At 43.5% G+C, this 24,521-nt stretch overlaps 1 protein-coding gene across 2 annotated transcripts; it reads left to right on the top strand.

Moving 5' to 3' along the window:
• The first annotated feature begins 11,636 nt into the window (after positions 1-11,636).
• On the top strand, positions 11,637-22,361 carry CIDEA (cell death inducing DFFA like effector a). 2 transcript variants are annotated; one of them, XM_040074565.2, is made up of 6 exons: positions 11,637-11,735; positions 15,634-15,790; positions 15,992-16,138; positions 18,251-18,432; positions 21,566-21,726; positions 22,172-22,361. In XM_040074565.2, the coding sequence occupies exons 1-5, from the start codon at positions 11,698-11,700 to the stop codon at positions 21,699-21,701; spliced, it is 660 nt and encodes a 219-aa protein (XP_039930499.1). In that variant the 5' UTR covers positions 11,637-11,697; the 3' UTR covers positions 21,702-21,726; positions 22,172-22,361. The 2 variants fall into 2 exon arrangements, with proteins under 2 accessions (XP_039930499.1, XP_039930490.1); XM_040074556.2 differs by having other exon boundaries at positions 21,566-22,361.
• The last annotated feature ends 2,160 nt before the right edge of the window (positions 22,362-24,521 follow it).

A 24,521-nucleotide genomic window follows, 5' to 3' on the forward strand; every position in this document is an offset into this window, starting at 1 on the left:
ATATATAAAATTGAGTCTGGAGTAAGTTTTTATACACAAATTATTAATACAAAGGCTCACAAAAATCATCTTAAAATTTCTCAGTGTTTGTGTCTCCAGCCACCTGTCACAATCAAATTCAAAGTGTTCATCTGTGGAAAAGAAAGCATTTATTCAGAGATGTTTTCTAAGACAAAAAAATTTTGCAGACACATTCTTTGCACAGAAAGATTATGTTAGGTATTACAGAGGTCAGTAGGGAAGGGATAAACTTTATCACATTAAGCTTGAAACTTCTTAAAGTGTGAAAGGTCTGTGTCCTTTAGCAGTGGTTTTCTTTTAGCCAAAAATACACGATGGTGGTATTTGAATTTAAAGCTATTTGAGAAAGCAAAACTGTATATGCAAGTGCACTGCTGCTGTATGCAGCAAGACTTGGAAATATTGTGACATTGGTGGTCACTTCTAGGACCCTGAATTGGATATATTCATGGTGGAAATACTGGTTTATTCTATTATGAAATGAATCCAGGCATTATTAGCCAGGCTGCCAGACAACAAGGAACTCAAATTGGAATTCCATCACTTTTGTTTGTGCATTGCAATAGGCACCGCTTTGTTCTCCTGAGAAACACGTGTATTCTCTCTTGCCAGTGGTTTAATGTGGGTCATGTTCAGCAGACAATACCAGTGAGCCCAATTTGAAGAAAATGGGGCCCAAAACCTCTACTGGCACAAGGGGCCACAATTCCAGCGATGTTGTGAAGCTCGGGGCACAGCATGACTGCTACACAGCAAAATTATCAATTGTCTTTGTGGTGAAATAGCCACGAAACCTTCCGTGATACAAACACGTACATCCATCAGGACGTACACATAGCCAGGATTTCTGGAGACACCAAGTGATTCTAAAGTCTTCCTTCAGGTGGTCAGCGTGCCTCAGGGCCACACTTAACATTTGAGACAACAAATATTCCAAGAACTCTTTTGATGTAAAATAAAGTCATTGTTGTAAACACACACATGTAGAAATTTAGAAATGTAATGCTGGTTTGTCCCTGCCTTGCACCTGGTGTTTACTATTTGTAAAATGGACAAGACGTGCAAAGTTAACAGAATATTAGTATTTAACATTTGCTTTTCAACCATAGAAATAAATATACAAGGGCTCACCAGTTTCTAATACACCATATCCAAAGTTTAGGAGAAAAGCACTTATAGTTCACTTTTTTTTTCCGATGCACTCTGTCACTGCACTATTTAATCTATACGTGAAGGAGCAGTGGGAGGAAGAATTAGTCCTACAAGATGCAACTTGACTTCAAGAGAGATTAAGGCTACTTAATTACACCAGCATACCCCCCACTGATTTGCTAAGTCTGTAGTAAATCTGAACTTAAGTGTACATCTGGAAACAGACAACAAAACATAGAAGTCATTATAATTCATGTAGACCATCTAATGATTCATATAAAATTTTCTTATCTAAGACATCTTTCTCTAATTATTGTATTGGAAGCTAAGAACAATTACTTTTAGAAGTTTTATACAGGCAAGGGAAAGATGGATTTTACAACTAATAACCTACTCTAAATCAAGAAATCAAAGACCTTATTAACTCATCATATAAGCATGTGCAATTTCAAAGAATGCTCTCCACCCACTGATATCAGTTGAATTTAAGCTCATCTGCATCATACAGCGATTTCATCATGAAAACATAATTTAAAAATGCAAAAATATCCATGTTGTTTATCTTTTGCAACGTTATGCTTTGTCCTTTGGAAACTAGCATTACATCCTGTACCTTATACAAGTTAAAGAATTTTTTGTTATTTTTTAATGAATGCTACAAAACAGTGATCCTAGAAATCATTAAACCAGTGTGCATGTTAGAAACCTTCTCAAGTGAAGCTTTCATTTTAAGGAAGAAATGTGCATTAGCAATATTACTATAGTTATAGCAAAAGGAAAAATTGAAATCTGTGTTGTTTTATGTGTAAGTAATTTTCACACTGGACACACCTCTCAGTCTAAACAGGTTCGGTGGGCACATGAGCTCAAATGAAGCTATTTCTGCTCTGAGTCCGTCATTCCTGAAGAGACTGAGAAGGAGTAAAGCCACTCAGGAGGCAGTGTAGCCAAACTTCAGACCCAAAAGGACGTGCAGATGAAACAAACACAAAAGTACTCATGCTAGCCATAGAAGAATAGAATTTCATTAAAACCTGCAAACTGTGCACAGTTCCTCCCTTCTCCCCATTGACACAAGCGCAAAACCCAGAGTTTCATTATGGTTATGCCTCCTTTGAATTCCACTTCCCCTTTATTGCTGTAAATCACGCAGCTTATCCTAATAGCCAGCCTCACAAACTCACTGTCAGGACTTTGAGTACGCTCCCAGGAGTTTAGCTGGCCTCATCCAAGGCAAGGTGATTTGCTCTGTTTTGAAGAAAGGTCTGGAAAAAGCTCCAATGAGGCTTCTCCCCATGGGAGCTGCTTTAAAGCCGAAGATCTCTGTCTCAAACCAGGCACATACAGGTCCGTGGAACCTGATGGAGTGCACCTACAAGTGCATTGGGAACTGGCTGATGGCAGACTGGTGCCACTTATTATTGTCTTTGAAATGTTTCTGATCTGGGAACATTTTTAAGCATTGGGAAAAGGCAAACTCCTTGTCTTCAAGGAGGACAAGAAGAAGGACCCTGGGAACAACAGGCCAGGCCACTTCACCTCAGTCCATTCGCCTCAGCCCTCACCTGAAACCATTTCAAAATACATTAAGGACAAGGAGGTGGCTGGAAATAGTCAGCATGGATTTATGAATGGAAAATCATGCTTGACTGATCCAATGGCCTTCTGTGGTGTGATCTGTGCTTGGGATTGCCCCAACCCACCTGCAGGACCTTGCAGAGAAATAATTCATTGCCGAGCAGAATGTCACAGAACAAGATAGGTAAGACTGAAAGGTCAGGACTGAATTTTGAAAAAGGATGTAATTTCTTTCTGAATCTCATTAAACCTTTGAAACATCTTCAGCATAAGTGCTGTAAATACATTTAATCTGTCTCTATCCTAAGCTGTGGAAATGGCCTGTACGATTGAACTGTGGCTAACATATTGTTCCTTTTTTCCCCCTTCCTTACACACTGAAATCTTCCCACAGCCCAGTCATTCAGTGCAAGCCAGTTTTCTTTCTCAAAACCTTCCTCAAATTCACCATTCTCATAAAGGCTCTTAAATATACTTTCACACAAGATCCTCTCACCTGCTTATAAAAGACAACTGCTCCCCACCATTAAAACAAAAAGGGAACTGAAATCCTGGTAAAGCACATTCCTCTTGTTTAAAGCACATTCTATTGTTTATCTCATTACACAATCATTTAAAATAAGGATATCTTTTTATATATTCATGAAGATGCTGCTGTAGCATTTTCAGGCACCATCTGATCTGCAGCCCTGCCACAGTGACAATCCTCAGCCAGATGCTATGAGGCAATGAGGGGCCAGTCCTACCTCCACTGAATGAAATCAAAAGATTCCCACCGACTGCAACGAAATAGATAAGATCCTACATTCCAGTGCTTCCATTCAGTGACATCATACCTTGAAAATAGGAACTTCAAAAAGAAAACAAAAATCCAAACCCTCAAACAGAGACAAGATGCTTGATGCCATACCTGGAAACCTGCCTATCTAGCAAAGCTGACATGGCTTTTGTTAAAAAGACATTTCCTCTAGCAGCAGACTGGTATCATTGCCACAGTTTCCTTCAAGAAGGAGTTTCTCACTTATTATCTTTCCTCTGACCAGTGTCATTCCTACTGACAAATTATAGGCTGTTTTCTTCCTGTTGGCTTGAAAAAATAATCTGTCTTAAACGATTTTTCAGTTCTGTGCATCCATCAAGAACAAGAGCTCACTCAACATAGAGCCACCTGCTGACAACCAACTATATTCACACATTAAGTTTGAAGTATCTCTGTTTCTGGAAAAACAACCATTCAGGGCAATTTTTTCCTCTCTTTATCAAAGGGCTTTGAGGGACAGAAGTTAAAAATCAGGTCATTAAAAACAAACATGACTATGCAGAAGCCCTGTTGAATTTTTAGGCATTTGTAAATCTGCACAGATTTGAGAGATGTTTATTTCTGCTTGGAGCTGTATGAAGGAATGGGTGAAGTGCATACACGAGACACTTCCGTCTGTTTATTTCCCTCTCGGAGCTGTAGGGAAGCAACCTGCCAAAACCTGATGCTATTATTGATCCAACAGCATTTGATCCCTTTCTGTTCCAGTCATCCTGAAATGTCTCTGGCGGCTGCATCAGGCTCTCTTGCCATCCCTCACCACCTTGCAGCTCAGGGACTGTGGAGCTGTAACTTGCCCTAAATCGAGTCCTTCCCATATATAAAAAAAAAAACGAAACAAAAACCTTTCCTGGAGACTGACTCAGCCAGCCTGGTTTGCCAACAGAGGGCAGCTCTAGGTTGGGATTTGTTTCCGTTCCCAGGCACCTGGACCCACTCGTCTGTGATGCCTCCTGGATGCACCCTGCCACGCTGGCGTTCCCCCATCCATCCCAGTCAGCCGGCCAGAGACAGAGACAGGCCGACCCTGCACCTCTGGCACTGCTGATGTGCTGCAAGCACAAGAGGAGCACTCTAAAGCCTCGCCCTGCATCTCCTGGAGCTCCGAGAGAGGAATGAATTTCCGATGATGCATCTCTTTGGTTAAGGCTTGTCAAGCAGCACACGGTCGCTGCACACTTAAAATGCTTCTGCTCTTTTCAGAGAACGTGTGTCAGGAGGGAAAGACTAAACACAGCGTCTGAGATTCATGACAGGGATCATGGGTCTACACGTACCCACTGTAGGAAGCAAAATGCATATTTGGCACTGATAGGGAAAGCCAGCATCACAGAAAGGCATGTGCCATGCAGAAAAGCCAATTAGATATGAATGTAGTTAACGTGTGGCAACAGGGTAAAGTGCTTCAGCTGTATTTGTGGAAGTAAGATGAAATACAACCAACCTCTACAAGGTTGTCCCAAGGACAGCAACGGGTTTTAGGACAAAATGTCAGATTAGCCTGATAAAGTGTTTCTCAAGGGAGAAGCAAGTAGGCAGTGTCTGGCAGATCTTAGCAGAAAGGGACAAAGTCTTCACAAGACACCTGCAGCCAAGAGCCTTTAGAATCCACTCAGAGCAGATCCAAGCTCCCAGGTCCGTAGTCAGCCCAAACATAGCTTGCTCCAAGGACCTCCTCCAGGGGAGGTAGCTCGGAAGAGAGCACATATTTCATCTGTATCCCTCACCTCTACACTTTCACTAAAAATTGAACTTAACTGGCATAAAACTCAGAGTTGAAACAGGCTGAACTTTTACCTTGGATATGCTTATGGCAGCATATTGTGCATATAAAACCATAGCCTGATCTCTCCCCCAGTAGTTCCCAAGAGTGACTACATCAGCATTACTTTCTTCTTTCTTTATAAACAAATAAACCTCAACCCCAAAAAGTTCAAAAATAGCGATTAGGCCAAAGTTTAGCTGAGAAAAGTGTTGAGACAGAGGCCTTGGCTGAGTGCCCACCAAAATCAATAGGAGCCTTTCCATTTACTTAATGGGCTTTGACTGAGCTCTGAGTGAAGGGGGTTGGGAAGGTGATGGAATCTGTGCTGATTACCCACTAACAAAGAGTGTTTGAAATAATCTGCTGCCATCTGTCTTTGTTTTGCTAACCCACTCAGCTGGGCCTAAACAGAAAACCCACCAGCTGAATAGAGACTTAATTATGGAAAAAATGATCCTTTTGCATTTCTCACCTTCTGCAAGACCTATCCCCACTGACCATGTGGGAAATTTCCCTGCCTGATTACAGCAAACCACCCCGGCACTGAGCCTACAGCTGTCACATACACGTGTGTGTCAGGCTAATTATAAAAATGAGTAGATTTCCTCAATCTCAAAGAGCTGCTGTAAGACTCCTGTTGTATCTGTTAGGATGAATGGTCCAGCTGCGACAAGACAAGCCCTGTTACCTCCTCAATGTCTTCCAAAGTGATGTGCAGCTTAATTTCTCAGGAATCATCCAGACTTACTATCAATGCTCAAGCGTCACCATAAGTGAAAGGGTGTAGTAACTTCCTGCTCCAAAGTGTTGCTGCCCACACTGATTGGGATTTGTTGGACAGATCATCCGATGGCCAGAATCAAACCCAACAGAGCCACATCTGTGTGGGCTGGGGCCGGTGGGGGAGGCACTGCCAGACCTGGAGGTGTGAGGTGACGAGGACTTTGCAGCTGAGGTGGCCAGGGGCAGGAAGCTGCAGCGGTAGGAATAAAGGGCGAAGAGTGAGGCTATCCAGATCTGGAGGTATTGGCCTCACAGCACAAACCCACTCACCTCCTGCAGCCTGACCCAGCTAAAGGCAGTGCGAAGACCTGCCACAGTCAGAGGGCTGACTGGATAACTTACAGGGATGGGTACAGAGGCAGGCCAGCTCTTGTCAGAAAGCATTTAGCTCCTAAGTCAGGCTTAGACTCCAAATTAGGTCTGACAGGCACTTGACTTGGGGCTTGCAGCTTACCAAGAGCATTTTTGTCTCGAGAGAAAAGTACCTGAGCAGAATCTAAAGTAAGTCATAGCAATATTTTTCTCGGTCTGTTTCAACCTGTGATCCTTAAAAATTTCCTAATGGAGCTGATTTGGAAATTTCCTATGCACATAGATTACTGTGTAGCATCTATGAATCTAGCTCTGTCGGGGGCTTTCCCCGACATTTACATAGCTCCTGTTCTTGCATGCCCTAAAAATGACTGTTCAAGCTCACAGGTGAACCCATAACAGGCAGAAACACATGGATTCAAATGCAGAAGGACCCTCAGGAAAGTCACCTATTAACCTACCATTGCCTTAGTCTTTGTTTTGGACAAAACCAAAGTACAACATTGTTATTTTTAAACTTTGAAAGAATGCCATGTAAGACACAAAGATGCTCCTTGTCCATGAAGATTTTTTAAATCTTGGTTTTTTGATTAATTAGTGCAGCTATCAAGGAAGCACAAGGTCCCAGTTCAATCTGAGGCCCAGTAGTTTTAGTGTCGCCTGGAGTCTGAAGCTTTTCTAACCCTGCTTGAAAAAACCATAACATGGCTGTGCAGATATGGGACAATTCCACAACTGATAGCATCTCATTTTTTGATGAAAAGCCTCATAAAAGAAAATTTCAATGCTTGTAAAATAAAAATTCATATTTCTTCTTGAATATGTTTTTCTTCCTGTGGGCAGTATCACTAAACAATAACGAATAGTAAAGATATTAAAAATGAATGAACAAAAAAAGTGATTTCATTTTATTTAGAACTCATACATCTTTAGAGTTCCAACTTTTGAAATATAAAATAAAATATTTGACATTACCTTTTACATGATCAGAATAAACAAATATTAAATTTCCACTTCATTATCTTCAAAAATCTCCTGGACAACAGTTCTGGTTTTCACTACTGCTGTCACATTGATGCTCTCCATAAGTCAGCTTTCAGCTAATGCTGCCCACAAATATGTGCAATTCATTCACACATGCAGTATTGCCATGGGGGTAAAGGAGGGCAAAGCCTCACCTTGGGATTTTAATACCCCATCTAGCTATAATGCATCTAAATTTAAATTTGTGTGTCAAAGTATTTCACACCACTGAGACACTCTTGACAGGGCAATTTTTCCCAAGCATGCAGGATGTGCCCATCCATCAACACTCTCTTGATCCTATTGTTAAAATCATTGAAAACCAAAAAGTACAAAATAAAACAAAATACCCACCCATGAAATCTCAGAATAAAGAACCTTTTTTTTCTGGTCCAGATAATTCACTGCAATGAAAGGTTAGTTTTTAGTTCAAACAGAGCTTTCAACATCGGAATCTTTGCTGACCTCAGAACCATATCCAGCAAATTTCAGAGGATTTTAATCAGTACCAAGAAATGTTCCCATCTTCTTCCACATAGCCATGCAGAGCACCGAGATCACCTTTAGGAGGAGCCTCATCCCGTCCTGTACAGCTAAGAGCTCTCCGTGGCTCCTGCAAAGCTGTTAGAACTTTACATTACAAAATATGGTTTCACTAGCAAAGATTCTGAAAAATGTGGAAAACAGGTAAAACCTCATGAAATCTACTCCACAATCTTTTCTCAAAATAATTTGCTGTATATTAACCTATTGTTATGGGTGCTTGACTAATTTGCTCTTTAAAACTTTAAAGGATGGTGCAGTATTGAATAGCACAAATATTAAGAATGAACAAGCAAATCTTTAACACAGATACCCTGACAGAAATAAAACCGAACCAGAGGCAACGGAGATAGAAATGTGCTGAACAGTAAAAGCAGTTTAGAAACAAATATTGTTATTTTGAGGACACGCCAAAGAATAGAAAGCTGGTTCTCTATGGAAGGGAGAAGAAACAAATTTGCTTAGGGGTGATCACAAGAGTGTTTCTAACAGAAATCAGGATCAGACAACTGAAAGCAGGAAAGGACAGAAAGGTGAATAGAAGGTCAGCTTTTACAAATCTAAGCCAACCCTTCTAATCTTGCTACCTTTGTTGCTCACACTGCTGTAAATGCATCTGTTCACTTCTTCCACTCCCCTCTTGGGCCAAGGAAGCTGAGATGCACTTCATGCTGCATTAATCTCATTCACGTTATTTGTCAGAGCCTTGAGAAACAGAAGGCATGTCCAAATTGATCTTTAGGGACTGGACTTGTCCTTTGTGTTATTTGACCACTGGCCCAAGCAATGTCAGTGTCTAATGGACTTCACATCTTCAGTCAGCAATTCAGCCCAGCACCTAATAGCCACCTTGGAGGCAAAATGTTTATTAATGGACAACTTCATTCTCCTTTCCTACTGGTTAAGCCCCTCTAGGCAGAAAGAAAATGTTATTACATTCCTCTTCAGAGAGTTCTCTAAAACCATTGAAGTCCATGACTGATATCTCCACCCAATATTCCCAATTCTCAAACTATATAGCCCATATACCATATTTTTCTGCACGTCAGATCATTCCCACTTTCCTCTGCGTTTGTTCCAACCTGACATTTTTTCCTCAAAGGGTGATAAAGAAAACCTGGCCTGACACTGCATGTTCATGATTGTGAAGCTGCACACAAAACTATTACAAGTGCCTCCTCCTCCCTGTTAAACATGCCAGATGCAAACTTTTTCCATAGCAATATGACCCCTGTGAGGAGTGACTTAATCAAACTTGCTTAACTTGAACTACAGTGGAAAAGTAACACTTGTGGAGGCAGTCTCTGCACTCAGCAAGGGGACAGTAAGAGAGTAATTTAGCAAGAGGGATTAGCACCTTTATTTAACTCCACCTCCAGTATTCATTCCCTACGGTATCAGCCATCTACTTTGTCCCCCTGCATGATTAGTATGTTCAGTGATGACTGAAGCAAATGTTGCTAAGTTTTCTGCCTTCCTCACCTCAGCCTGCAGTTTCTTTTCTCTCCCTGTAAAAGAGTGGAACGATTCTGCCTCTTACAGCTATTGTCTTTATACTGGGTGTTGTCACATCAGTTTTTAATGACATCGCATTTGATTGCCCTGGCCTGCCAGTTTTGGCATCTGCTGGTGGTTTGTACTCTTCCTCAGTAGGTTCTGCACACATCCCATCTGTCGCCTGTCTTGCTACTGTTCAAAGACACTTCTTTCTGAGGAGCCCAACTCCTAGGTCAGTGATTTTACCCAGCTGGTGGTTTTACTGCTCCGTGCTCAGAAAAGGGAAAAAAAAAAAAAAAAAAAAAAAAAAGGAGTAAGGAGTATTTGTGCATCTTGTAAAACTACAGGTAATACCCTTCTCTCCTTTTCAGATGAGGGCAGTCTTTAAAAGGACATGCTTTTCCTGTTACTCTTTTACATCTATGTTTGCATTATTTAGGCATCTGTGTTTGCATTAGTTACAACAACTGCCATGCAAATCGAAGCTCTAATGCTGCTGGAGGAGCTTGTCCTTGCAAAACACACAGTCCCTGCCTCAGAGCTGTGGCAGGCCCTGCTTGTCCCCCGGGGGCTGCTGAGCGGTGGCTGCACTGGTTGGACATCTCTGCAGAGAACTTTGGGGAGAGCCACGTGACCAGAGGAAAACTAATCTTCTGCAAGACCAAAATGTCCACCTCCTCCAGAAATTTGTACCCCAGCCTGTTGAGAAAAATCTCTAAAGTTACTGCAATTTCCATATGATTTCTAAGGGGCATTCTCCCTTCCCTTCCACAGACAGAGGAGACAGACCATCTGACAAAAATGCCTTCTTCTCCCTTATTTTCTCCCTCCACAGGAAAAGCTGCAGTATACAGGATATTTTTGACAGTAGATAAACCCTTGTCAGGAACTCCTTAAAAATGCATCACTTTTCAGACTCAACATGAGCTGTGCCCCACAATCAACCACAAAATACAAATCCAGGAGGAAACTGGCTGTTTGGAGTCCAGTGCTCAGGAACTCTTTACTGCCCCTCACTTCCTGCTCTCCTATGACATGTTGTCAGGGTCTAATGAAGAGGAGTAACAAAACTAAATGCCAAAGGAAACGGGGGGGAAAGAGTTAACATATGAGAAGGATCTCTACACACCTGCAAGATCTATGTAGCTTGAAGAGGAAGAGATAAAAGTCTGGGCTTAGCTTCCCAGGGGTGAGTTTCTTGGTCTAGAGTGTGCTCTGAGGAAAGGAGCTATTTGTTTTATCAGGCTGGAGAGGAGATGCCATCCAAGAAAACAATTTGCCCTGGACCAAAAAAGTTGAATTCTTAACAGCTGGTAAAGGCCCCAAATGCTGAGGACTGGAGAAGACAGCTAACAGCAGTCAGACTGCCTGCTAAAGAAACCTGGACAGTAAGAGGTATCTTGAGTGGTGCTTTCTACCCCAAACAGGAAAAGCAATTCAGGTAACCAAGTAATTGATTGTTCCTGACCCGGGGGGTAACCTGAGTGCTGGTGGCAAGGGCTTCTGGAGTCGTCCCCTGATCAGCAGTGGCAAGGTTTCCTGGTGCAGATCCTGGCCCTGGGTCAGGCTGTTGCCGGAGGCAAGTTCTGATGCTCCTGGCTCTATTTTTCGTGTACAATAATTGCTGGACAACTGTAAGCAACAGAACCTGGTTCTAGAGCTCAAAAGAATTGTGAAGGACTTGTGTCCATGTGAACAGTAAACACTGGATCTGTTCCTGCGTAGTAAACAGAAGCCACTGCTCCCCTGCCCGTAACAGCAAATACCTCCACTACTGTACACATCAATCCGAGCTCTAAGCTTATTCACAGGCTCTAAAATCGGAAGCTGAGACACTTAATCCGTTGATTTGCTCTAATTCCGGGGAGGCAAATGAGATTGGCTTCCACCGTTACTAGATTAGCTGTAACTGGCTGAGGCGTAGGGAGCATCCCCCACGCACGCCGAACGAAACCTTTCCCGCTCCTTCCCCGGGCAAACCACACGGCCCTTCCTGAAGAAACACCGCTTCCCAAAGCGCGCTACCCGGCGCCCGCTGCCGCGTCCCTGGCGCTGCGGGCGAGCGCTCAGCGCCGGCGGGGCTGTCCCGGGCACGGCCCCGGGGCCGCCGGGGGCAGGCGGGCAGGAGGGGCCGGGCCCGGAGGAGGAGCCCCGCCCGCTGCACTTAAGCGCCGTGACCGGCGCTGCCCCGCGGCCCCGGGCCATGGAGGTGGCGCGGGATTGCGTGGGATCGCTGCTGCGGTGAGTGCGGGGCGCTCCCGCCCCTTCTCCATCCGCATCCCCCTTCTCCATCCCCTTCTCCATCGCTGCCGGGGGTGCCCGAGTCTGAGCAGCGCCGGTAGGCTCCAGCGCTGCCGAGCGGAGGGCGCCGTGCGAGGGCGGGCGGTGCCGGTGAGGGATTAACCCCGATGGACGCTGCCTGGGAGCGGCAGGTCGGGACGCTGTCGCAGCCCGGCTGAGGGAAGCACAGGTGGGAGCCCTGCAGCCTAAGCCGCCTTTGAGGTGTAGTGACCTCTCGGCCCCGAGGCTGCTGCCGCCTGCGTGCCGGTAGCATGCTGTCCCGGAGCCCCGGGAGCCGCTGGGACCCGGGGACAAGGCGACCACAAGCCCGGTCATGTCGTCACCGAACCAGCGGCGCCCGTGGAGATGCAGCTCCGTACGCTGCTCGGAAATCCGCCCGTTGCGCTTGTGGCGGCTCGGCAGTGCCCACGCTGCCTCTGGTTGAACCCGAAGTCTCCTGAATAATTTCCGACCTTTTCCTATTTTTTTTGTTTTGTTTTGTTGGGGGGTTTTGTGTTGTTTTTCTCTTGTTTTGCCCCGCTGTTACTGCCGCTGTCGTTTGCCAGCGAACCCTAACCTACAAACCAATCCGTGCCGTATCCTGGAGCAGGTTGCGCAATGTTGGTTTTTCTGAGTGGGACTAGAGACCATTGCACCACATTCTTAGACAAACATAAGGGACATGTTGCAAACAAAGATAAAGAGTGAAATATGTGTACAAGGCCAGCTTTTAATGCCCGTATCCTCCTAAAAAATTAATTCATCTCTCCCACCAGCTTTGACACTACAGTGAATGCTTGTGGCAGCATTTGTGAAGCCCTCTGTAGCAGGCTGTAGTTATCCAAAACAAACTGGATAAGATGCTAGAGTTTAAAGGTATTTGATCTTTCAATTATAAAATATATTTGTGTTTTCCACAGATGTGGGATTCCTTCTTCCTTTGGAGAAGAGCTAGGGCTTGATCCTTTTGGCTTTAAGGAATAATAAAACAATAGTGGATTTGTCTGCATTTAACATGTCACTCAACTTTCTAATAAAACCAGCCTTTCCACCACTTAGCTTGATCAGCTTTTAATAGGAAGTTATTTTTGGTTACTCCACTCTAGCAGAGGAATTCCCTGTATCAGGAATTGGTTTGTCTATGTTTTGAGGACAGCTACAACAAGAATGGAACTTTCCAAGAGCTGTGAATGTAGGCTGGCCTGTTTGAGCCTATGATCTAGGAAGGAGAGTAGCACACAAAATAAAAACAAACTTTCCAGCAACAGGCCCAGAAATGGAAGGGTTCACACTCTCTTTATCTGGCTGCTGTTCATCATCCTGCCTTTTGTCTCCTCACTAGCTGAAACCTCATCCTGCCCTGGAGCCCAGACTCACTTCTCCATAAGCAGGCTTAGTTTAAAGATGATATTGACAGGTTTTATCAAAATGTAGGTGAAATTTCACTACTGCTAAGTAACTTCTCAAGATCTTTCCTGATCAGTGACTTTCTGGTGGCAATAATGTAAGCACTGGTTTATTAATCTGTTTGTATTATTGCTCTGGCTTTAGATAGAACTAGACAGCAGTGTGAGGTGATTGATCCTGACTCCTTGAGAAACTTCTCAGAGCTGCAAAGCATGGCTTGTAGCATTGGCTGGGGTGAACCCTGTTAACTCAAGTCCTGCCCATGAGCTGTGTCCCTAACATATTTCATTCTTTGTCAGCATGTATGTTTTGGCTGTGAATGACAGCTTGGCTTAAGTAATGGGAAAGAAAACTTTTCAATGGGACTGACATTGGAAAAAAAAAAAAATTGGCAGTACTCACGTATGTATCACTCAGGTTACTATTCTTGTGCAAGTTTTCAAATTATTGAGAGGTAATGAGGTGTAATCAGCTGTTGAAAGCTCTTGAAACCCCAGTGCTGTACTTTTTAACATCACGTGTTAATGGTGAAATGGTGTCACCAGCCCCAAGGCAGATGAACAGGCTTCCTTCCTGAGGGAGACTCAGTGATTCAGAATGTGAGCTGCCCACAACCAGTGGGGTGATTGGGGACCTATTAACTTAGTCAGCAGAGAGATTGACAAACACAGCCTGTCCTATCAGGCTTCCCTTCTGTGGAACTTCCATGCCCTTGTCAGTGCTACTGTCTCCTTGTCCTCCTCCCGGCCCTCACTCTTTTCCAGGAGGAATACTGCTTATTAGCTCTTGAATGTGAAACAGTGCTTGTTTCCTGAAAACCAAGCTGGCTGCTTATCCTCACCAGCTTTGTCACAGGGAGGACAGAGGTTTCCATCAGCCACATGTGTGTAAATGCCAGATGTTGAAAGCCAGGGACCTACTGTATAGCCAGGATTAGCAACAAAGTAAAGCATGAGAAGTAATAGAACAAAACTGATGGATGTTCTCCTCCTTTAAAAAAATTAAAGCTCCAATAATGCCAAGCAGTTTTTGAGGAAGGTAAACTTGTTTAGAGGAAAGGTGATAGCCCAGAAGAGTGGTTCAGAATGAGATCAGTAAACGAACTATTTGCTGAAATCTGAATCTGTTCAGGCACAAAAATGACATTCTGTGCATTCCAAACGTATGCTTATAGACCAGATAAGAGGTGTGGAAAAGATACTTATTTTCCACGGTTGATGTGAATTTGCATAAAAGGTGTGACTGGGACATCCTAAGTTGAGTAATTTTACACCATCTCGTTGTTGTTCTAGGAAGTCTTGTATTCACTCTCTGGCTGCAGATAAAGGCTGCCAGTTCACCCTACACTCAGTGAAAGTGTCTGAGAATAGATTTTCCTATATAAAGTTGGCTTTTTACACTGATGTGGGAGAACAAAATGGGGATGTATCCTTTTCCCCACCACTGAGCAATTCAGTGTTAAGGAGCCGAAGGTATTTACAGAGGGTGAAGTCCAGCAGTGTATTACAGAGGGTAGAGTCTTTAAAAGACTTGGAAATCAGTCCTTCCCTGGTGTTGGGCAGAGTGCCATTTTTGGCAAGCTGACTATTGACTTAAGCCATTATCATTTTGCAGAAAAAGGTGTCACTAGGTGTAAATGAGAGCATGACTGTACCTTGGTGTGGGAATAGGCTGTTACTGGTGTTAGGTTCTCGGTTTACCAAAGGTAAGTATGCAATTGCCCAGAGAAATCTAAAATCTCTTTCTAGAAGTGATTGAATTCTTCCAGCCTTGCTGGCAGCCTGCTCCAACGCTATGTACTTTTGTACTTGGATCTTAACTTTGACTGCATTTAACTCCTTCTCATACAAGCCCCTTATTTTGTGTTTTTCAAAACCAGATGGAGTTTTATAGACAGCAGAAAAAATTTACAAACAAATACCTTGACTCGTTGGAAGTCAAGTGTAACCATACTGCAAAGCTCTGCTTGCATTCTGCCACTGGGTGTTTTGAATATGGGTAATATGTTCAGTCTTCCTAAAACAAACTCATATCTTAACACACAAGATGGCTTTCAATTAATTACGTATCTCACCGAGTGTTTATCTTGGAAATAAAAGAGAATTATCTCAGTAACTGAATGCAGTAGGAGCTGCTGCCTTTTAAATTCAGTTTTACAGCCCATCAGCTTCACTGTGATTGTGACCTTGATGTCAGCTAAGCTAGAGGTGTCCTATGTCTGCTTGAAATTGTTTTAATTTTAAACGTCTTTCCAAATGTCACGGGCAAAAGATAGTTCAGAGATAACACATCTGTAGGGCTGTGTAGTATTTAGTTTTGAAATTAAGCTCCAGGAGTCCCAGTGTGATCTGCGACTTACTCGTATAATGTCATTATGTCAACAGTCTTCCTCCTCCTTGCGGTACTTGACATGACTGTTTTTGTAACTATGTTGAATTTTTATCTGTCCTAGATCTTTCATATCCATGGGAGCATCTGTAGGAGCAGTAACAAGGCAGACCCTGTTCCCTCCCCTCATGCCTGCAGGGCGCCCTTTCCGTGTGTCCAATGCCTCCCGAAGCAGCCGGAAAGGAATTGTCGCAAGCAGCCTGCAAGAGCTCCTCAGCAAGGTAGAGCAAACAGTCCCACTCTGTCTGAAACTTACAGGGGAATACAGCATCCCAGAAAGACAACCCACAGACTCCTGTTCTTCTAGAAAACCATTCCTGGGGAAGTTCAGGAGAATGTGTCAGACGAGCGAGTCTCAATATGAAATGAGGGGCTCTCTTTAGAGTGCTGAAATCTCCTGGTTTTTGGGTTTTTTTTCCTAGACTTTAGATGCCTTCGTTGTAACTGCTGGAATAGTTACTCTGGTTTTGGAGGAAGATGGCACAGTTGTGGACACGGAAGAGTTCTTCAAGTCCCTGGATGATAATACGCACTTCATGGTTCTAGAAAATGGACAGAAATGGACGCCAGTAAGTGTTGACTGCTTCTTTCTCATTTGAGTAGAAGTGGCCGGAGGAATGTTTGTGGCTGCTAAAATTCTTGGAAAGAGGGGAGAAGAGGAAGAAAAATTCCTCTGAAGAGGCAAGGTGTAAACTCATTGTTGAGCCTTCCTGGATGAAAAATTAAGTTCATATTTCCTATTGTCCCTCCTTTGGGCATAGATCTGTTGGCAAAATCCACCAGGAATTGAAATAAAATATTACAACTGAAAAGATTTAGAGGGGAAAATGTCCTGGTTTTGGAGAAGCTCAGAAATATTTCTTCTTGGGCCTTTTTGTAACATAAAGAAAATTAGGACTTTGACTCCATAAAGTTAAAAAAATTACAGTGTCTTTAAAGATTAAACTTGGACTGTAATAATGCTCAAATAAAGTAATATAAAGCAAGTTCTGCCTTCTGCAGGCAGTAATAGTTAATGATAATTAGAAATATGCCTGTGTTTAATTTTGCAAATAGCCAGAAGTTGGCATGAGAATTTGATGTTAGTCTGCATGCTTCAAGATATTTAAGAGCTATTAAAACTGGCTTGCTTTAGCCTTCTGATCATATAAATTCAGTATTCAACTAGTTATTTTATGGGGAAATAGTAATCTCTACATTAATAACATAGAGCCAAACTCATAACTGTTTTCCATGAGATGGCTGTTGCTAAAAATCTGGCATCAGAATTTTTTATACCAGGTGCAGAGCTGTAAGCAGGGATGCAATTTTTGTGCCTCCACACATACAGCTCCATCCTGTGGCCCTGTTTTCCCAGTCTCCTGTTGCAGTCTGGGCAGCCTGTACATTTTTTCCCCCAAATACCTCCTCACTGGCTTATCAAGCTCTGCACCTGGGGCATGAGCTCCAAGGGCAGAACGGGAGTTGCAGCCAGGGTGTGACTCCACCTTGCTCCTGTCTGGCACTGCAGCAGCGCAAGTTTGAATGCAGCCTCTCTTCAGAAAGCGCTGAGTGACAACAGAGGGATTGTCACAGCTCCACCAATCACCTGGAGTGTAGCACCAGCTCTGTCCTGCTTTATCCAAATGCTCTGGGTGCTAATGGGGAGGGGTGTGGGGAGATGCTTCCAAGCACACCAACTGCTTGTACATGGCCAAAGCTGTTGTTGATAGAGGACCCTGTTGCTGGAGCTTGGTGGTTATCAAAATAAAACAGGCATAAAATTGCTGGCTAATGATCTACTGCTGTGTTTAGCTTTGTCTGACTTATCGTGACACTGTCTGAGGGCTGGGGTGTCGAGTACAAAAAGGCCCAGTCTTACACAACTTTACTGCTCCATTTAGCATGCAGAAAACACCCTGGCAGCTGCCAGGTGGCTAACCTTGAGCGGAATGTGCTGAGCAGAGGATCCCGTGTATCCACTAGATGTCCCTGTGAATATGGGTTCTCTTCCCTGTTTTCTTTTTGCTTTTCCTTTCTTGAACTGCACACCCTGCAGCAGACAAGGGCTGCTTTCAATAAAGGAGGGTGCATTTAAGAAGGAAGATGACTTTCTGTGCTCTCTCTCCTTTGCTTTTCTTAAGATCTCGTTATTAAACCCTTGGCCTAATCAGCAGCGATTCCCTCCCTGTGTTTCTTTTTAGTAGGAAGAAAGAGATGTTGTAAGCCAGGTTTTGAAATGAGTCCCCTGACTTTTCACAGATGTCATCTTTGTAGCTGTGTCCAAGAGTGCTCATCAGCATTGTGTTTCTGTCATCCTGGATATTTGGTGGCCTAACCTCGCTGCCTCAGGAAGCAGCCAGAATGTACCAGGATAAATAAATGGCAGGAACACTGTCCAGTGTACTCTGAGGAAGCTCTGCTACAGAAAATAAATATTCAGGAGGTGTTCTGTCACTCCAGGATTTTAGTGTCTGTTTGGAAAACTTCAGAAGCCTGTTCAGGACTTGAAAAACAATACATAAGCTACAGACCTCCTTTTCTATGTGCTAATGCTTTCAATTCAGGCTTAGAATTGACCAAAAACTAGCTCCAAGACTGGAATAAGCAAAGCTGCTTCTGAAGAACTGCACTGTTAATAATTGTCTTGCTGTAGCTTCCTGTGTCGTGGTACAAACTGTCTCTCTCTCTTTTTAAATCAGACAAAAAATGGAGTTGTCGCTGTGAGAAAAAAGAAGAAAATGGGAGTAGCTAACATCACATTTGATCTGTACAAACTGAACCCTAAGGATTTTATCGGCTGCTTAAACATCAAGGCAACGTTCTATGAGATCTACTCTATCTCTTACGACATCAAATGCATGGGAGCAAAAAGCGTATTGCGGTGAGTGTGCTTCCACTGCTGGTCAGGTGTATGTGTTAACGTAAAAATCTGTGTTTGCTATTTGTTCTGTGGAGCAGGCGTGTTTAGAAAATCAGTATTTTTGTTATTTACTACCTACTGACCAATATGCTGACTCTTTGTTTGTAAGGTGGATAGCTGACTGGTAAAAAAGTTCCTATAGCTTTTTTATGATAGAATCTTACGTTTCCACCGAGGCAAAACTCTTACCAGCTTGTATTTACTGAAAGGGTGTAAGTACGGTTTCTGTGTTCTGCTGAGAGAATTTCCTCACATTTCCTGACTTGTTTGTCTGAAAAATGCAGGAGGCTGGGGAAGGAAGCTCTTTAAAGAGGAGACTTCAAGGGGGTGAAATGAGAGGAATCTGAGATGTAATATCAGGGGTCTTAAAGCTAGCTCAGACATTGCAGTTCCTGTTTGCCAGATTCACCACTAGAGCTACATGGAGGCAAAGGAAAATGGAAGAGAGGTGACACTCTCCTCCCTTAATGTGGATTTGTCATCGGTAGCAAGACTCTGTGGTAGCATTGCTCTGAAGCCAGCTGGTGTGGTCTCTAGGCCAGCTAAGGGAGCCTGTCAAGGACCACTGTCTCCTGCAGGACTGATCTGCTGTGGGCTGTGAGTTTGGTAGAGCTGGCTGTTGGGAAATGCTGTCTTAAAATAATACCTGCTTTCAGCGACGAGTTGAAAGACGGTGCCTTGTCCAGATCAGCTGTGTTCTGCCCTGGTTCAAGAAGACTGCTGAGTTCAGACCCCTTGCCAGAGGTGCTGACAGCTGTTTAAGCTGCCACCCCAGGTTTCCCTGCCTGACTTTTGGAATTCTGGTTGAGACGCAGTGGTGTGCTGCATTTTATTACTTGAGGACCAGAGCTGACACAGATGTATGTATCATCTGTGAAGTTTTAAGTGGTCCAGAGTGACATGTGGCCTTTAGATGAAGTCTTTAAGCAGTCCTTCCTCTCCTGATGCGGGTATGCTGGTTAGTGTAATGCTGACCTTGCTCCCTGTCCTGCAGTCTCACTGACCTCTCCCACTCTACTTGGGTGGTCCCTTCCTTAATCTTCCAGGCTTCAGCTGGTGTGGCTGCAGGCAGGACTGCTCTCTGGTCTGGATGATTATCCAGCGCCATGCTACACCCACCTGTAACCTGACTTCATTAGGGTCTCTTCAAAGCAGAGATTTGCCCTTGGACAGCTGCACTCCTCCAGTTCCTACGTTTGTCAAACCCTTTTGAGCCAAAACAAACTCTGATCTCTGACTGCCTGCTATGGAACTGAGTATCAGCGCTGGAACTTGTGTTGCTAAGGAGAGTTTGAAGCGACAATTCTGCCTCCCTGCCAAGACAGGGCAGCTGGTGAGAAAGGAGCGGTGCTGGCAAACAGCTGAAGTAGCTGTGGAGTTCTTGTGGGAGCTCTGTTACGTTACAGAGCTCAGCTGGAAGGGAAATGTCACTGTCAGGGTGGGACGACAGTCTGCTAGCACAGAACAGGGTGACAGAAGAGATAACCTTGGGTACCCTTGAACACAGCAGTGACACGGCCTGCCTCAGCTTGCTGCTGAAATCAGTGACAGGCGATGTCAGGATCCTGCTGTCGCCCCTCTGCTAATGAGTCCCAGATCGCTAACGCTGCTGCCCTCTCCCCGAGCCCACATGCGGAGTGTGGAGGGAAAGGACTGAAAAATGCTGCAGCTGTTCCTGATGGGAGGGGCTGGAGGCCTGCCAGCTGTGATTAGTGCATTTCCCCTCGTGGTGTTCCCCTCTAGTGTCCGACCGAAGGATCGAATGTCCAGCTCAACAAATAACTTGCTCTGTGGCTTAAGCGGCAACTGCTCGTGTGTGCAAGTGGCGCGCTGCAGCTGCTGCAAAGCCCAGCGCCAGGTGCAGCTTTCCTTACAACTTTCCTTACAACTGCAAAGCTCCTTGGCCCGTCCTGTGCGGCAGAGGAAGAACATGCTGAAATGGCACGTGTGGGGAGCGTGAATGAGGGTACAGTGTTCTTTAAAGGCTTCACAGGCTCTGAGTACAGGGTATTCGACTGCGCTGAGGCATTGGATTTCAACTGCAAAGCTTTCACGACAGTGGGGTTAAAAATGAATTTGTAGGAGGGGGATTTTGGCTTCTCTGCTTAAAATCAAAGGACAAGTGAATAGAAGCAGAGGGTTCACAGCTGTATGTTTTCTTAGACAGGAATTTGGAAAATCTGCCCACTTTTTTTTCAGAAGAGAGGCTGATCTGGTTTTTGTGTCTTCAGAAACTGATCCCATTCCAGTTTTGGAACGGTTCCAGTTTTTTGTACTGCTTCCCAATGCCTCAGCCTCATACTTGTGAGGGCCCTCCTAACTTCTGGGGGATGAGACTCAAACGTAGGTCTCTCTTATGTCCCTGTTGTTTCTTGCAGAATGGAAGATGCAGTTGCAATTAAGTTTAATAAATGACCGTTCAGATTTGACTATCTCTTCCCCTGTGAAGATCCACAGTTTATCAGCCTCTGGCGCTTACCTGATGCTATCTATGGATTTGTACTGATTCTTGCACAGCTCTAAATATTTGAATGCTGATTTTTTGTCAAATTTTTAGAAAATAAAATAGTTGTGAACTGAGAATTCTTAAGGCTTGCAGCTTGGCCAGCAGTAAGCTTCCCGCTTCACCTATTTTGCTGTTGATTCCCCACTGTGATGTGATTGTTCAGCTTCAGATCTAATCAGGTTTGATCTGTGGCTTGAAGCTGCACACACGGTTGCATTAGTGAATGACAAAGGTGAGACATGAGGTGTGTTTATGCTGTAGGAATGCTGCTCCCAGGGGAAGTTGTTTTCTGTGGTACTGTGATGGTTTGAGTGATGGCTTTGCAAAAGGCCTGTAAAGGTCTAGCAGGATGTCAGCCTGCTTTGTTGAAAGTGATTTCTTGTTCTGCCAACGTGCCAATAGTTTTCTGTCAATTCAGTGTTTTCTCTAAAGAGGGTACAAAAATGACCATCTTCTCAGAAGTGAGAAGGTATGAGAGGGTTTTTTAAATATATTGATTTATCTCATCATAATGTTGTGGGTGGAAAGGTGTAATGTAATCTTGCTGGTGATTTTTTTTTTTTCTTAAACAAATGACTTTTCTTCCAGGAAAGTGCTTCAGCTAGTATCCCATGCAGCACAAATAACTGGACAGTTTCTTCTCTATACTGGAACGTATATGTTGCAGTTGATGGGTGAATATGATGAAGATGACATGACATACACAAGATCCAGGCAGGAGTAGTGACCACAGCTGCGCTTCTGATGTCGAATCCTTTTACTTAAAGACATTCTCTTGCCCAGTTCTGATTGTAATAATGTTATAGTAGGGGGATGTGCACTAATGTGAACTAACGTTTTTCCTCTTTGGGAATGCTTGTAGGCCTTAGTCATGAAGTGTTGGATGTTCACAGGCTCTTAACACCACAGATAGATGGATGCCTAATGTCTGGCAAAAGGAGAGAGAGGGCGGGTTTTGGCCCCAGCAATTCAAATGGAGAATAAGTACACTTGGAAAGTTGTGTGTTTTGTAACCAGTGGAATTCTTTTTTTGCACCAATCAAGACACGGTTTTGTTCTTTTGGGGGTGTTTGTTTGTTTTTCATGGCTATCTACTTGCATTCTGAACAGACTGGGCTGTAAGGCGAAGGCAAGAGGAGTGTGAGGTGTGCTTGTTTATTTGTTTGTTTTAATCCTTAACCGTGCTGACATTAGTGTGAAACTGACATTGAAGTGAAGTGTACCTATTTACTCCTGCTGACAACAGAACTACATAGTGCAACTTCAGTCCTACTTCAGTGACTGACTCTTCTCATGAAGTCTAATTGGAGATTTCCAACTACTAAGCAGATGGCTAAGGCTTAGCCTTACTTCTCTTAAAACAAATAAAACCTTTTCATCATCATTCTTTTTTTTTTTTTTTCCCAAATCTTCAGGATGTTCACGTTATTACAGCTAACACAGTTGAAGAACCTGATATATATTTTAAATGAATCTGATGTCCAGTTCTGCCTGAGCATTCAATAATCTGCCATGGTTTAGTGAATATGGCTTATAAGCAACCTGCTAAGCTTTTTTCAGGGATTAAACCACCACTTCTGCAGTTTTTACTGTTACAAGATGACACTAGTTCAGCATCAAGTTGGGCTTGAGGTACATGTAAGAGATGCAGGATATTTGGGTTCAGGGGAGAGAAGCAGGGACACTATCTAGTCTTGCATAACATACGTGTATGCTCTCAAGTGAATATTTGCAGTGTTATATTCTCCCAAGACAAGCTGTATTGAAGGACAAAGTAATGTTTCCTGCAGTTTACTGAACTGTTGCTACACTCAGCTTTCAGTAAGCTTTTCCCTAACAATGTGAAAAATTGGAGAACAAGTAGCCTTAGGCATCTTGTGTCAAAATGCAAACTCACGTTGGCGAAGGAAAAAAAGCCAAATTTTGGTTGTTCACAGATGTAGCTCTTGAGTTTTTTGTTTGCTTGCATATGAAGAACTTTAGGAAGGCTGAAAGCTGTTAAGGGGGCATCAGATGCAGCAGATGTGTCTCTCCTGGCAGTAGGTGCCACCTCATAAGAGCAGCTCTGGTGCTGAGAGAACAAGTGGAGCAGGGGAGGAAATCAGTGGGAGTGAAAGGGAAAGGACCACTATGGACCCCACAGTGCTGGCCACGCCACTGAGACAGGAATCCATTAACTTTGTGCACCAACTGTGCTGACCTGATCTGCTAAAAGAGAAGCAGAAAGGTGGAAAAGATGAAGTCTCATGGTTGGCAGTGTCTATTCTGACCTCTTAGCTGGGTCTGTTCACTTCAAAGGTCACTGATACATGGGAAAATTGCTCTTGCTTTTAGCTGCAACTCTCACCTTTATGTGCTTACTTTGGCCTTCTCCTATGAGTGTGGCTATGCCAGCTGGAGCTGCATCCTTCAAATCACCCTTGAGAGGAAAGGCAGTCTAAACCCAAGTGCTCAAAGGACTGAGGGACACAAGTTTTGTCAGTCTCTGCCTGTCTCTTAAGTAATGGTATTACGAATAAATAGCTAAGAAAAACCTTGGTGTCCTCTATAATTCCTGTTGTTTCCCATCTCTACTTCTACACATTTGCTAAAGGAGGCAGAGGGCATACTGCTCCAGATAAGGGGAGGATTTGTTCTTTTCTAATTTCTCACAGTGAAGAATGTCTGGAGCTTGCAGCACTGTCAGGTGTCCTTCAGAAGAAAACAATAAACTGTTATGGGAGTAATGAGAAAGCTTCTATTTTGATATAACCTCTTTATGTTTTATCTGTATTTTTCTTGACACCCCCTGCATAAATGATTGTTGCCATGTTAACAGTTGGCCAAAGTCTTTCCCTGTCAAGGAATTGCATTTTATTGACTTTACCAGAACATGGCAATTAAGTTTTTCAGCTTTTACGGACCACTTATTCTATTAAAACAAGCATACCTCTTGAAAGCAAATTCTCTTAAATGCTTTCCAAAAATATTTATGTTGCCTAAGGTGAGAGCACCAGTATTAAAAAAGGGAAAACAACCTGAATAGCTCATTGTTGCTTTGTTTGAGTTGCTTCTTCAACATCTGCAGTACAAAATCTTTTGCATGTCTGAACTGTGCAGATCCCAAATTCCAGCCTTCTCTAGCCAGAGGCAGTTGTTACAGGACTAACAGTCCATAGTTTACAGTGGCACTCTCTGGGAATCTAGCAGTGATCTGAAAAGCTAACCTGCCATGAATGTGCAATGTTTTTAAGCAGCTGCTGCTTAAACAGCTTAACATTTAAAATTCAAGCTGCTGAAGGGGTTCTGTGTGCAGAAGTCTCCATCTTGGAGTACTTCCCTCTGTTCAGCTGTTTTCATTTTGAATTAAAGAAGCTCAGATTTCATATTTTCTTGAAATGGGAAGTGTCCTGGAAGTTGTATCTAAACTTGTTTCATTGCTTCTGAATCTGGGTCTTTCACAGGCTTAGTATTTGGAGGTGATATTTGCTACTGTACCGATTTCTTTCTGGAAATAAAGTTTTGGCTTTAAGTCAGACTGGAGGAGTGTGTCATTCTCTGAGTT

The sequence above is a fragment of the Hirundo rustica genome, chromosome 1 (genome assembly GCF_015227805.2).
Source record: "Hirundo rustica isolate bHirRus1 chromosome 1, bHirRus1.pri.v3, whole genome shotgun sequence".
Taxonomy (NCBI): Eukaryota; Metazoa; Chordata; class Aves; order Passeriformes; family Hirundinidae; genus Hirundo; species Hirundo rustica.